This window comes from Patiria miniata, unplaced genomic scaffold (assembly GCF_015706575.1).
Source record: "Patiria miniata isolate m_02_andy unplaced genomic scaffold, ASM1570657v1 HiC_scaffold_26, whole genome shotgun sequence".
In the NCBI taxonomy this organism is placed as follows: domain Eukaryota; kingdom Metazoa; phylum Echinodermata; class Asteroidea; order Valvatida; family Asterinidae; genus Patiria; species Patiria miniata.
Genome location: NW_024037065.1, coordinates 21,342 through 35,837, shown reverse-complemented (window position 1 = coordinate 35,837; position 14,496 = coordinate 21,342). Strand labels below are relative to the sequence as shown.

Genomic DNA, 14,496 nt, shown 5'->3' with positions numbered 1-14,496 from the left:
TCTAGGAAATCATATGGCATTATGGTCGGAATCGTGACCAGGCTGGTCCAAAGCACCAAACTTGGCAGAAATATTCTTATAGCCCTAAGATTTTTATTTTTTTATCCGGTTTGATGACGTCCAAGCATTTGAACTCCCAATGTCAACATTGTACCAAATATCCTTATCTGTGAAACGAACACCGTCATTGGACACGGATCAAATGAGGGATTCGAATAAAAAGAAAATTGAAAAGAAAAAAACTGACAATTTTCAAATTCTCCCCAGGCCTAGTTTACCCAATAGGTACAGTAGGCAATGTGCTTTGGGCCTACGAAAAATTCGGGGCCTATGAAAAATTCGGCCGGGTCTATACGAAAAGCCGGCCGGCTGGCCGGCCGGCCGGCCGAACGCGCGTTTACCTACCTACCGCTAGAGGCGCCCTTCCCCAATTTTATAATCGTATGCTGTAGGGTACTTGGTAGAAAAGAACAACGAAAAGAAGACGTGGTTTTCGAACAAATAAATGCCCAGAAATGAAGTTACGAGTAAGATCAGGAGGTCGAACAGAAAAAGTAGATTTTGAAGGCGACCCTACGGTAGCAGAAGTAAAAGAATCCGTGGCTCAAGCTTTCGGGTAAATTGCGCTTGAAAAAAAACTAAAAAGTTGAATGTTTTCGAAAACGCAGTGGCTATTGTTACGGCAGCCGTAACGCATTTCCCATTTTCTGTCGTCGGTAGGCTGCAACTTTTATAAAAACATGAGAAGAAAATACAAAATTAGAAGGAAAAAAAGTGAATTTGAACGTCATGAACGTTATGAAATTGGGACTTTTATTTCCCTTTAAAAAAAAATCCTCCAAAGTCTCAAGTTAGAAAAGGAAACAAATTCGAGTGCAAAACTGAAATGCGAACCCGCAACCTCGCGGTGCAAAATCCCGCTACCATCAACTGAGCAGTCAGTGGCAGTCGAACTGCTCGCTAAAACGTGGGGAAACAAATAATTATATACCTGCGTGCGTATCAAAAAAGTATCGTAGAAGGCGCTAAACAACGGCTGCTGTAACGATAGCCACTTCGTTTCGAAAAGGTCTTGGCCTAGGCTAGCCCCACTAGTGTGGCCGTCGGTATGCTGCGCTGAACCTTTGGCCACACACCGTGGTACCGCGCGCTACTGAGGACGAAGTTTTCATAAAAATTCAGGGCAGTTTCTTACATTCTCAGTTTCTTACTTTCTTATGGTTGTATTCTATGATGTCTCACCTGTCACTTCTGGGATGCTTAGGTCTAATGATGTTCCATTTTCCGAGATATTCTTCAATCTTTCTGGAGCCCATATGCACTCGTGAAACGTCTGGTGGTGGCAGCCATTTTGAATGTGACAAGAGATGACCTCAAGCTGTGACGTCGCATTTATGCAAATTGCTTGTCGAGCGCGCGAGGGCGCGAGTTGCAAATGCGACGGCTGTTTTCTGTGCCGTAGATCCTGAATAGAGATCGGTGCACGTGGCCCCCTGACGATAAATGCATGGTACAGGAAACAGCCGTCGCATTTGCAACTCGCGCCCTCGCGCGCTCGACAAGCAATTTGCATACACGCGACGTCACAGCTTGAGGTCATCTCTTGTCCCATTCAAAATGGCTGCCATCACCAGACGTTTCACGAGTGCATATGGACTCCAGAAAGATTGAAGAATATCTCGGAAAATGGAACATCATTAGACCTAAGCATCCCAGAAGTTAGACCCGTGAACGTGGCGTTGTATACAACGCCACGTTCTTGTTTCATTTCGAACCTGGCGAAATCGATCCGACATACATAATTCCGTATGGGTGTTGAGTACTCACCTAGAAATCTAAATTTGCCCGTCCGATTGTTTCGGCTGTGTAATTTCGACGAAATTTGCCCATCAGTAAAGACCCATACGAACGTGTAGAAATTAGATTTTAACCTGACCCTGACAAATAACCCCGGACGCGTCTGAGTCGCTTGGACAGATTGACGGCTGTTTCATGTCGCAACCCCGAAAAAAAAAAACCCGCAGACGATTGGCTGCTCGGCTTATCTCGTGTACAGTACGTGTGTGCACACACACGCGGGCGCACGTGCGACCGCGTGCGGTGCGGTGAGAGAGGAAAGGACTTGAAACTTGTCTAAAACGATGTCTGTTTTAGCTGCGACAGTAAACAGCCGTCGAATCATACGAAAATAAAACGCAATGCGCATGCGGCAGTTGGGAGAAAATGGCAGCTAGCAGTAGCGAACGGACTTCATGAACCGGGGCCAGAATTTTCCTCAATTGTCGTCAAATGCAAGTTTTGACGTACAAATAGAATTCAAGACAGCTTCATATGTGAGTACTTATTACATGGGCAAAATAACGTTCAGTGTGTGTAACGGAGGGAGTCAGAGGGACACGTTCGCCAGGTTCGAAATGACATAAGAACGTGGCGTAGTTTACAAGCCACGTTCACGGGTCTACCCAGAAGTGACAGGTGAGACATCATAGAATACAACCATAAGAAAGTAAGAAACTGAGAATGTAAGAAACTGCCCTGAATTTTTATGAAAACTTCGTCCTCAGTAGCGCGCGGTACCACGGTGTGTGGCCAAAGGTTCAGCGCAGCATACCGACGGCCACACAAGTGGGGCTAGGCCTAGGCTAACCATGCTAATCCTTTAGGACCCCGTTCCTAGGCCCTACATGCCCTAGGCCCCTGTATGGTTAAAATAAAATAAAAGACTCACCAAAACAGCTGACTGAATGACACTTAAAAGCGACATTCTGATACTTCTTGACACATTTGCACAGTTGACAATGACGGAGTTGCTGCACTGACACATTCTGGAATATCAGCAGGTTTAATTTTGTAGAAAGAGGGCAGGGCTTTGATAAAAGGGGTTAAAGACGAAAATGGCAAACAGATGATAGAAAAAGCAAGATGATGAACTGCAAAAAAAAAAGGTGGGAAAGTCTTTTCTTTGAAAGTGCTTTCAGAATTACAACTAACATGAGTTTTTCTGCAGAAAAAAGACTGCAAAAGTCATTTTGGTACTGGACAGTCATCTGCAAAGTCAGTTTTGAACAGATCTTGTGAAAATAGAGACCTGTGTCCTTAAAAAGATAAGGGCGATCATGAAGTGTAGGGCCCCTGTTTTGTTTTGATCAAATTAGAGTCAAAAATGTTCTTTATTGCTCAAAAATCACCTCTACTATCAAAAGCAGACTTTTCTCAATTCTAACGACACCCGTTTTGCAATTTTGAACAATTTCTTGGGGTAAAAATCATGATTTTCCTGCGCGGTTTGTGCCTTGCGATTCAGCGCGCCGTGCATGCTCACGGTACATCGCGCAGTGATCACCATCTTTATTTTCGGGTTGCGTGTTGTCGCCGCGCTGTCATCCTCATTTTACCCCCAAATTTCCCTCAAAAAATCAAAACCCTGCCCTGTATCTACATGTATGACATACCTGTTTATTGAGAATGTCACCAACTACTTTGGTGGGTCTAATAATTTTAAAGTGGATTTTGTTCCCTTATAAGTTATAGGAACCGGGCCCTACACTACACGATCGCCAAGATAAGGATTACCCTAACCATGCTAACCAGCCAGCTAGCCCTACCCCTAGAACTATGGGTATTACGTGTAATACCCATAGTTCTAGGGGTAAGCTAACCCCACTCGTGTGACCTCAATACTATTGCTGCGCTGTAGGTTCGGGCTCACGTCTGGTTTTCCAACTTACTGAGGAGTTTAGTCCAAACACTGGCGCACATTTTTGGGGCATTTGTTTACATACCACTGCATACGGTTGTATTGTAGGCCTATGATTTCTCATTTTTTGCCCTCCTAGTAGATTAGGTTATCTTTCTTTAAAATTTTCGAGAATTTTGGAAACCTTTTTTTTATTTTAGTCCACATGCGCCAGTTTCGGACTAAACTCCTCAGTAAGTCGGGAAAGCAGACGTGTGGCCTAACGTACAGCGCAGCAGTACCAAGGCCACACAAGTGGAGCTACGTACTAGCTAACCATGCTACATTAGGCTTATGTTGTTGGTTGTTATGTTACCCCTGCTCCCGGAGCCCCATAGACAGCATCACCAAAGAATTTATTGACTAACTACGAAACTCCTACTACTAAGTACACAAATGTACATCAAAATTAGTCCGAGTAACTAGGACTCTACGAATCGCCTCTTTTAACATTTGGAGATGGTCTGGCAATAGTAGGGTCCTAGGATCTTACTCTTAGAGTACATGGCATTAATACCAATAACCTTTTTTGACCATTTTCACTCGTACCCCCTATTAAAATCTTCAGATTTCACCCCCAAAACAGTCCTCAAACTGCCTGATGCGCCCCTAGGCTTCAGTGGGAAGTGAAAAAACAAATGTCGGTGGTTAGGTTCACATACCTTTGGGAAGAAAAGAGAAATTTCACCTTCAATTTGAAACCGATCCTCGTCGTGCTGGAGGCCGCCATCTTGAATTCAAGATGGCGGCCTCCAGGCATGCCAGGAAAACGGGGATCAATTTAATTTGAGCACAGTCGATTTGTTTTTAAGGAAATATATGCTGGGCCAGTTTTAACCTTTTTGTTTTTTTTATGAATCCTTTGCAGTCAAGATGTGGGGAGCTTTGAATTGAGTCTCAATGGCCAAGAAGCACTGGTGAGTGAGCCGGACACCCCCTTGTCTCACTGTGGTATCGTATCGGGAGACTTACTGCGCATCATCAGAACAAGTGAGGGCGCTGTCAGATCTCGGAGCAAAGTAGATCAAGCCCCAGCCTCCCAATGTCTTGGGACTGGGCAGACAGGATCGGAGCCAGCTTGTGTTGGGTCTATGGAAATTGACGATGGGACACCACAAAACCAAACCTCCAAAGGGGCGTGCAGAACACCCAACAACAAGAGCCAATTGGGAACTCCTGCAACTCCAGATTTGAACTCAACCCGAACGATGTCAGCAACAACAGATAAGTCGCAAGGCCCAAGTGGTTGCCAAGCAAGGATGGAAGATGGAAATGAGGTTGCGCCGAGGTCGGTCAGAGAACCCATGCTGTGTCGGAGCGCAACGGATTGCCTGATACCGCAGAGGCTGAGAGCGCTGTATTCGGGGAACAGACCAAGAACTTTAGAAGAAGCACTCTGCATTGTCCTCCATGTATTGATGGTGGAGACTGGGTTTCAAACAGAGGTACATGTACATGTATGAAAGGGTCATACTTTTGTAAGCTGTCACTTGAGGGTACTCGTATATGAAGGACAGTAGAGTAGAACATTTGCAGCTATCCAAAAAGTAACCTACCAAATTATTGTTAGAAAACTTATTTGGTGTAAAGATAGTAATGACACTAAACTCCTTGTGAAATAATTCCTTCTGGCATGCTGTCATTTTGAGGAAAACGATAAAAGGAGGTCATTTCCAAAGATGCATCAAGTGATGTTTGCTGTATTACGAGTCACTCATACCACCACTTGCAACTTCACTGATTTTCAGTTTTTTTCTAAATTGTCAACATTTTATGCAGCCCGTGGCAGACAGCAGTGAGAGCAATTCACAAGTGGAAGATAGCAGGCCTGGCACCTCCACCTCCGCCAAGAAACAGCCCACAGCGCCCTCTGTTGATGATGCAAGGGCAAGCATGCCGGCCAGTTGGAGGGTCAGCGGGGTCCACAGGCTGCGTTACTGCCACCCGTCCTTAGAGGGTGCTGTTTGTAGCATTGCGTGCGTGCCGGTCGGGAAGCAGACGGTAGTGTATGGTGAGTGAACCCAGTGGATTCTGTGCGTGAACTTTGTGACTACTTTCGTAATCCCCAGTGGGACGGACAAGGGTGCGCGTGCGTACCGGCTCGATCGCGCCTTTGGTGCGATGTACGTGTGACTATTGTTATTCTGAATGTGCTTGAAGGTGTTGCTTCTTGATGTGAGTGTTCGGCCTGCATGGACCAAGAACTCAGAGGAATGGTCGCGACAACTCGGACCAAATTTTACCAGCAATAGACTACATCCTTGAGCATATTTTCAATACGGTACCACTAGGACACAAATCAGTGATTGTCAATCATATTTTTTTTTCAGTTGAAAACTCTTCCCTCTTTTCAAACGTTTGTTTTGGCTTTCCCAATACAGGCGTAACAGCTGGAAAGACGTCTTTTACTTTGCAGTTGAATCCAAGTGAATATGTGACTAGCCTAGGTGAGAAATTATTTCTTCCACTATGCCAAAATGTTTAAAGGTAAGAGTAGATCATTTGCAGCTATCCAAAAAGTGGCTGGCAAAATTATTGTTGAAAAGCTTACTTGGTTTAAAGATAGTAATGGCAGGAAACTTCCTGTGAAATTATTCTTTCTGGAATGCTGTCATTTTGAAGAAAACAATAAAAGAAGGCCATTTCCAAAGATGCGTCAAGTGACACATATTTGGAAATTCCCGTTACTAGTTGGTTTGCAATTCGGCGAATCCATGAATGAGTGAGCGCAAGCGTTGACATGCGCACACGGTTGCTATTAGTCATCAGTTTAATAGTGCATGACATCATGTTGCTGCAATCGGCTGAATGAGAAGGTGTCGCGGATACTGTTTTCGGGCGCAATTCAAAACATGACTCAGCACTTTTTGAATTGTCATTGAGATCCTAGAGTATTGTTTTCTCTGAATATACAGTTTTCACTGAGCTGAAACTTGGTCAGGTTAGTTGTTCAGCACCCGTCGTTAGATTTTGAGCACTTTTGTTGCGTCAACCGAAAAAAGTGCACAAGTGACAAATATCATCTACCCTACCTTTAAACGATTTGTTTGATTTGAATGTTACCTGGATATTAACACATTGGCAAAATTGTCTAGCTCGATAGTCTTTGTCCAAGATGGGATTTGTATTTGGTTCCCTGATGCAGCTGGTCCCTGATGAAAAGCGTGTTCACTGAATCAAATTCAGTCTTGAGAAAGTCTATATATGGCATCTGGACCAAAGAAACATCAAACATACTTCCTGCAAGCTTAAAGCTACATGTTTTGTACAGCACTCGCTAGAGGTATGCTACAGCATTTCTTGGGTTAGAGTGCCAAAGTTCCCAAGACTGGATTTGTACATCTTACTGATAGCACATTCTACCACTGTGGGGGCTTGACTAAATTTCCCTGGGATCGGGACTGGTTGCATTGTAGGGAACAAAATTCCAAAGCCAATCTTGGCCCCATCCCACCAGCTCTTACATGTAGTCTATGGAATAGCCACTTGCAAAGCCAGCCTCTTTGATACACGAGCAGATTCGGCCGTTAATTATGCAAAACAAGATTGCGCCTTGACCTCCAGGCATGCAACTTTTCCTCGGATCAGCTGATTTCCTCTTTTTTTACTTCCCATGTGTGCGCCATTGAAAATAGAAAAACACTGTACAAAGTCTGGGGAAAATTTGAATTTCCTCTTTTTTTGTGATTTCCCAGTTGCATGCCTGGATCTCTCGATTCTGACCATTCAGCGGATGGGTCTTTGGTAACCCGTTGTTGTATTTACAAAAACATGGCAGCCAATTGACCAATCAGCAGCTTAAGCCATACTTTTGCTCGAAACGGCGTCACAATTTCTAAAGTCGACTTTGATTGGCTGGCGCGCGGGGTCGCATAAAGTCTGCAATGCTTACATATATCAAAATGTTACGGAGCTTTAAAGCTCTGTTGAACAATGGCTGATACTTAAAACCAACTCTATAGAATCCATCTAATGTTCAAATTCATAGTGGTGTGTTTACATTTCTCCATGTTTGTTTGTGTAGAGGAACAGCCCGTGTACACCAACCTACCACAGCTATCCAGGCTATTCAAGGATTCCATTGCCTACTCCTTGCTGCTGACCACAAGATCAGGTACTTCGATTCCATAGTCCACATGTAAACATGGAGTGATAGTCGACACAAAGTGAAGCTGTAAATTGATTCCTTTGCCTATAAATACAAATACTGACAGGATCCAATCTTTTTATTACACCTTGTCCATATTTATGAGGCAGACGCGCTTGTGAAGTAAAAACCTCCCCCCCCCCCCCCCCCGCACATCCTGACTCACGACACGCGTACTTGTTACCAATTACTTGGTAACATCTCAGACTATGAAAGGAGGAAGGTTTTGCATGTCATTTGTGGGGAATTTTGAACAAAATAAGAAAAGAAAGAAAAAGCCAGGCTACACGGGAAAACAAAGCATTTTTCACATTTATGATGCTCACTGAAGTTGCAGTGTACACCGTAAAGCTACAAAGCTCACCGTACACACTTGCATCTTGCTGCAGACCTTTATGAACAGTCTGAACAGCAACTTTCACGACCTGAATTATTTTGGGGCTGGGTTTCTTTAACGGGTACCCGGGGGTACCATACCCGGTTTTTTTTCAGTCTGGTTCCTGGTTCCTGTACTACCTGTAAATGCATAACTGACTGAGTCAGTAAGTAATGTCCTAAACTGAGCATTTACGGTCCAGCTTGACTAATTAAGTAATTTAATCCTTTATTTTTTTTTATTCAGAGTTGGGTCTTGTTCCTCTGAATGGACTCCTGGCTCTTTTCCCTGAAATCCAAGTAAGTACATGTAGTTCAAAAACAATTATCTATTTAAGTTGAAGTAAATGTGCTAGGCTTAATCTATTTTAAAGAAAGCAACTTTAACCATAACATTCCTTTTTTTTCCCTTTTGGACTTACATAGCTCCTAATTCTGAGTTTCCTCGACCTGCGAAGCTTACTCAACGTGTCAGAGGTCTGCAACCACTTTTACAACATGGCCGCCGACAGGTCGCTATGGCGACAGCTCCTGCTGCGAGACTTCGGCTGCAAGGAATCCGAGCAGAGTCTTGACTGGAGAGAGGTACTAACCACTTGGAAATATTGACTGTGAAATAACAGTAGTGGGCACTATGCCCATACACATGGTCCCACTTTTTTCTTTTCTTTTTCCGAATTGTGCTTTTTAAACCATGTTTTTTTTCTCCAAAATTGTATTAGTGTAAAGTCAGACAGCATAATGAAGTAGTGGAACGGGTTGATCCTGGGAGTTACCAAAATCAGACATTACAAAGCAAATTTTTGAACCAAGTTGTTACTGTATCACCCTAAACTACCCTGCCTGTTGCTCCCTGTACCGCCCCAAGCCACCCCAGAACTGTGTGGATGTTTGGATTCATGATGAGAAAGTAGATAATGTAAAACGGGTGCTAAATTGCACAAAATTAGAAATGAAGAATTTTATTTATCCATTCAATGCAATGCCATTTTTGCCGTTAATCTTGACAGCTCTACAAGCAGAAATACAAGAACAAGAAGGATTTGGAAAGATATCGCAGGAACCTGATGGATCGGTCTGTCCCTGTCCGACCAGGCATGTTCCTTCCACCACATCCCCTACCACCAAACATGCCCGGCTACCCTCCAGGCTACAGGTTAGTAACCTGTAACTCCATCAACCCCTACCCCTATTCACCGCCTCCCCACCACACCCTTATCATCTCTTGTATAGCCTAGGGGTTCCTGCCACCACCTCCCCTACCACCAAACATGCCAGGCTACCCTCCAGGCTACAGGTTAGTACCTCTAACCCCATCAACCCCTACCCCTATTCACCGCCTCCCCACCACACCCCTATCACATCTTGTATGGCGTAGGTCTCTGACCAGGCATATATGCATGTTCCTTCCACCACGTCCCCTACCACCAAACATGCCAGGCTACCCTCCAGGCTATAGGTTAGTACCTCTAACTCCATCAACCCCTACCCCTATTCATCACCTCCCCACCACTCCCCTATCACATCTTGTATGGTGTAGGTCTCTGACCAGGCATGTTCCTTCCACCACCTCCCCTACCACCAAACATGCCAGGCTACCCTCCAGGCTACAGGTTAGCACCTCTGATCCTATCAACCCCTACCCCTATTCATCACCTCCCCACCACTCCCCTATCACATCTTGTATGGTGTAGGTCTCTGACCAGGCATGTTCCTTCCACCACCTCCCCTACCACCAAATATGCCCGGCTACCCTCCAGGCTACAGGTTAGTACCTCTAACCCCATCAACCCCTACCCCTATTCACCACCTCCCCACCACTCCCCTATCACATCTTGTATGGTGTAGGTCTCTGACCAGGCATGTTCCTTCCACCACATCCCCTACCACCAAACATGCCAGGCTACCCTCTAGGCTACAGGTTAGTACCTCTAACCCCATCAACCCCTACCCCTATTCATCACCTCCCCACCACTCCCCTATCACATCTTGTATGGTGTAGGTCTCTGACCAGGCATGTTCCTTCCACCACCTCCCCTACTACCAAACATGCCAGGCTACCCTCCAGGCTACAGGTTAGTACCTCTAACCCCATCAACCCCTACCCCTATTCATTACCTCCCCACCACTCCCCTATCACATCTTGTATGGTGTAGGTCTCTGACCAGGCATGTTCCTTCCACCACCTCCCCTACTACCAAACATGCCAGGCTACCCTCCAGGCTACAGGTTGGCACCTCTAACCCCATCGACCTCCACCCCTATTCAGCGCCTCCCCACCACTCCCTTATCATCTCTTGTATAGTGTAGGTGTCACACAGGCATGTTCCTGCCACCACCTCCCCTACAACCAAATATACCCGGCTACCCTCCAGGCTACAGGTTAGTACCTCTAACCCCATCGACCTCCACCCCTATTCAGCGCCTCCCCACCACTCCCCTATCATCTCTTGTACAGCCTTGATGTCCGACCAGGCATGTTCCTACCACCACCTCCCTTACTACCACCTCCCCTACTACCAAACATACCCGGCTACCCTCCAGACTAGCATTACTTGCATGGCCTAGATATCAGACAGAACATGTTCTTGCCACCACCTCCACTATCATCTAACTTGCCTTGCTACCCTCCATGCTACAGGTTAGTACCCATCATGCCCCCCCCCAAAAAATTCCCTCGCCCGATCACGCCTCCCCCTTTCTAACCATCTCCGGTACAGCCTTGTTGAATGGTGTGTCCCATTCAGATTTGGCATGTTCTAGCCGTTACCTCTCCCACCACCAACATTTCAGGCTACCCCCAGGCAACGGTTTAGTACCCCATATCCCCCACTCCCTCCTTCCTTTAATACCCTTCCCGTCAACATCTGGTACAGCCTGATTGAATGGTTTGTCCCATTCCGACCGGGCTTGCTCTAGTCATCATCTCCCCTACCACTAAACCTGACAGGCTAACTGTGCTAAGTTGTCAGTTGTCTGTCTTTTTTCTCGTCAATTCACAGAGGTGGGGATTATGATCTGGACCCTTTTGCCAGCCTGGCCCCACCGCACCTTCTCCCAATCAGGAGAGACCCCGCCATCATCCCGTTTCCGGGCCCAGACATCGTCCCATTTCCCAGCAGAGACCCCATCCTGAACCCCCTGCCTCGGGTCCCCAACCGTCGGGATCCCCTGGGTAGCGGCCAAGGGGGTAGGGGCGGGCGCTCGTCAGGGAGTGGCAATAGGGGTTTCTATTTCTGATGAGATTTGTCGATTAATTTTCAAGTCATTTTAGTTTGCTTTAACACAATTTTAAGGCTACTGATTTTCTGTTCTGGAAACACAAAAATGGAAAAGAAATGACGACATTCACCTTCTGAAGTTGCCTTTAGGTTTTTGAGAAAAAAAAACCTAAGGTGTGTGTTCAAGTATGCCAACCATTTTGAGATTTAAAAAAAAATATGTAAATATGTTCAATTTCACACATGATGTACAGTTTTGGAAGATTTTGTTGAAATTCTGTAGAAAAGTTAACATTAAACTTTCACTACACTATGTACGATGTATAAATTGAGTTTTTGTTGTTATATCTGTTGTTGAATTATAATTATTTCCTAAAATAGAAAAACAGACTTTTTAAAATGGAAAAATTGGTTGACCTACCCCTTGAATAAGAATCTCTCTTTTGATTTTGTGTAGAACTATTAAAAAATTCATATGCAATTTTGACTCCATTGAAAAAATGTTGTCTCTTTTTTTTTTAATGTGGATTCTGACAGGTGACTTGTCACTTTCTTAACTATCTTCAGTTAGGCACACGCAACACAACCAATGCGTGTGTTCAAAGTGTCTAAATGAAGCACTACGTCGTTTGCAAGACTCCAATATCCAAAACGGTTGCGTGTTCAGGATGAAAGTTGACCGGTACTTTTGAGGACCACACCAATTTTTAAAAAAATATGATGCAAAATGTAAATACATTGTAAAAGTTAACAAATAACTAACTGGTTCTTCACTGAGCAAACCCGCGATACTTAACAATTTGAATTGATGTTTCGTACAGGCTTAAATTTCATCCATAATTTTCTCCTGGTTATGAAAAATGTTGTAAAATGCGTACTTTAGTTATTTTTTTTTCTCAACCAGAAAGGCTGTGTTACAACTGCTAATGTAGTAACCAACGGATAATGTGTCACCAACCGATGATGTCACAAAAATTAACCGATATTGTATCACTAACCAATAATGTAACAAACATTGACTGATAGTGTAGGCAATGTTACTACACTATCATAGTTCCAGTCAATTGCTGTGACATTATCAGTTACTTCCGGTAATGAAACAACAATTAACCGGTATTCATAAATACCTCAGACAGTTTAGCTATTCCTATTGGTCGAGAGCCCGTCACGTGGCCGGTATTAAACGGATGATAAAGACATGGCTAGCTGGTCTGAAACACTTTTCCAGTGTCACAATAAAATGTGGACTCCTAAAAATCCAGTGCCTCTTACCGTTTCATTGGTTGAACGTTCACAATCCTCACGTAGGCATGCGCAACACTACAAGCGAGTCAGAATTTTATAGTTCTAAATTCAAAACGCAACGCCCCAGGTGCGTTCTGCGTGACATCGCGCAGAACATGTTACGCGCGCGTCAATCTCCATAAAAGGGTTGTTTACATCTTACTCGCCAGCTGAACACTCCATTATTTTGCTAGAGGGATGTTTCAAAAAGCATGAAGTGAACTTGTTGAACAAAATCGGGATTTTTTGAACGAATTATTTGAAATTTTTTTGGAATTGAATGTGAATAAATATGTGCTCGGTCGGTATTTATCACTCGTTTAATACCGCTTAGAGTCTGGGTGCTGATAATTACCCTCGCCTCCGGCTCGGGTAATTATCAGCACCCAGACTCTAAGCGGTATTAAACGAGTGATAAAAACCTCCAGAGCACACATTTATTCCCTTATTCAAACACCAAATATATTGACGATTGGGGCAAAAATCATCGACATTTAGAGGAAAACAAATCATTAGTTTTGACAGATTTCACCCCAAATTTTCGGAAATTTTATTTTTGAAAAGCACGTGTGTCCAGAAATCACATCGGAATGTGTTCTATGGTCCTTTAGGCATCTTTCCAGCAAGTTTTAAGCCATTTCATTTCATTTTTTGGCCAAAATTGAGAAAAGTACAAGGGTAAGGCCAAAAAAAGAAGAATTCCAGTCAAACCAGTGAGTTTGGCGGTTTTGAGACATCACCTTTTATTGAAAAAAAAACGTTTTCATTTTGCCGACGCGCATGGCTACGGCGACGCGCGCGCATACCAGAAACCGGAGCCTTCGTTGGCCTAAGCCTTACTTTTTTGATGAAATTTGTCCGAAAAATGAATTTTATTCAAACTATACAGAAATGTTCTAAAAGGAAAGAGGAGCATCAATCAACATACAAACACCAAATATATAAAAGATTTGGGAAAAAATCGTCGACATTTAAAATTTCATATACATGTATTTGACCTATTTTACCTGAAATTGTGGAGCAATATTTCCTTTTTAAAGGCCTATCTGTCCGATGTAGGAGCGGAAACGTGTTCTAGGGACCCTGAGGTATCTTCCTAGCAAGTTTCAAGAAATTCCATTTTTTGGCCAAAATTTAAAAAAATGTAAGGGGTACTTTTTTTCGATTTTGGCCAAAAATGAATTTTCTCCAAATTACTCAGAAATGCTTAAGGATGCTTTGGGGGCATGATTTAATATTCAGACCAGCAAAATTCGCTAAATTTTGGCCAAAATTGTGACATTATTGGGTAAAATTTCATATACATGTATTTGACCTATTTTACCTCAAATTGTGGACGCAATATTTCCTTTTTAAAGGCCTATCTGTTTGATGTAGGAGTGGAAACGTGTTCTAGGGACCCTGAGGTATCTTCCTAGCAAGTTTCAAGAAATTTCATTTTTTGGCCAAAATTGAAAAAAATGTAAGGGGTTAGCCTTACCTTTTTTTCGATTTTGGCCAAAAAATGAATTTTCTCCAAATTACTCAGAAATGCTTAAGGATGCTTTGGGGGCATGATTTAATATTCAGACCGGCAAAATTCGCTAAATTTTGGCCAAAATTGTGACATTATTGGGTAAAATTTCATATACATGTATTTGACCTATTTTACCTCAAATGTGGACGCAATATTTCCTTTTTAAAGGCCTATCTGTCCGATGTAGGAGTGGAAACGTGTTCTAGGGACCCTAAAG

The 14,496-nt window shown here is 43.7% G+C and overlaps 1 protein-coding gene across 1 annotated transcript; it reads left to right on the top strand.

Moving 5' to 3' along the window:
* Positions 1–464: 464 nt before the first annotated feature.
* On the top strand, positions 465–11,980 carry LOC119734025 (F-box only protein 7-like). The gene is made up of 9 exons (XM_038207402.1): positions 465–616; positions 4,605–5,181; positions 5,516–5,747; positions 6,118–6,183; positions 7,761–7,850; positions 8,506–8,558; positions 8,685–8,843; positions 9,269–9,414; positions 11,261–11,980. The coding sequence occupies exons 1-9, from the start codon at positions 516–518 to the stop codon at positions 11,496–11,498; spliced, it is 1,662 nt and encodes a 553-aa protein (XP_038063330.1). The 5' UTR covers positions 465–515; the 3' UTR covers positions 11,499–11,980.
* The last annotated feature ends 2,516 nt before the right edge of the window (positions 11,981–14,496 follow it).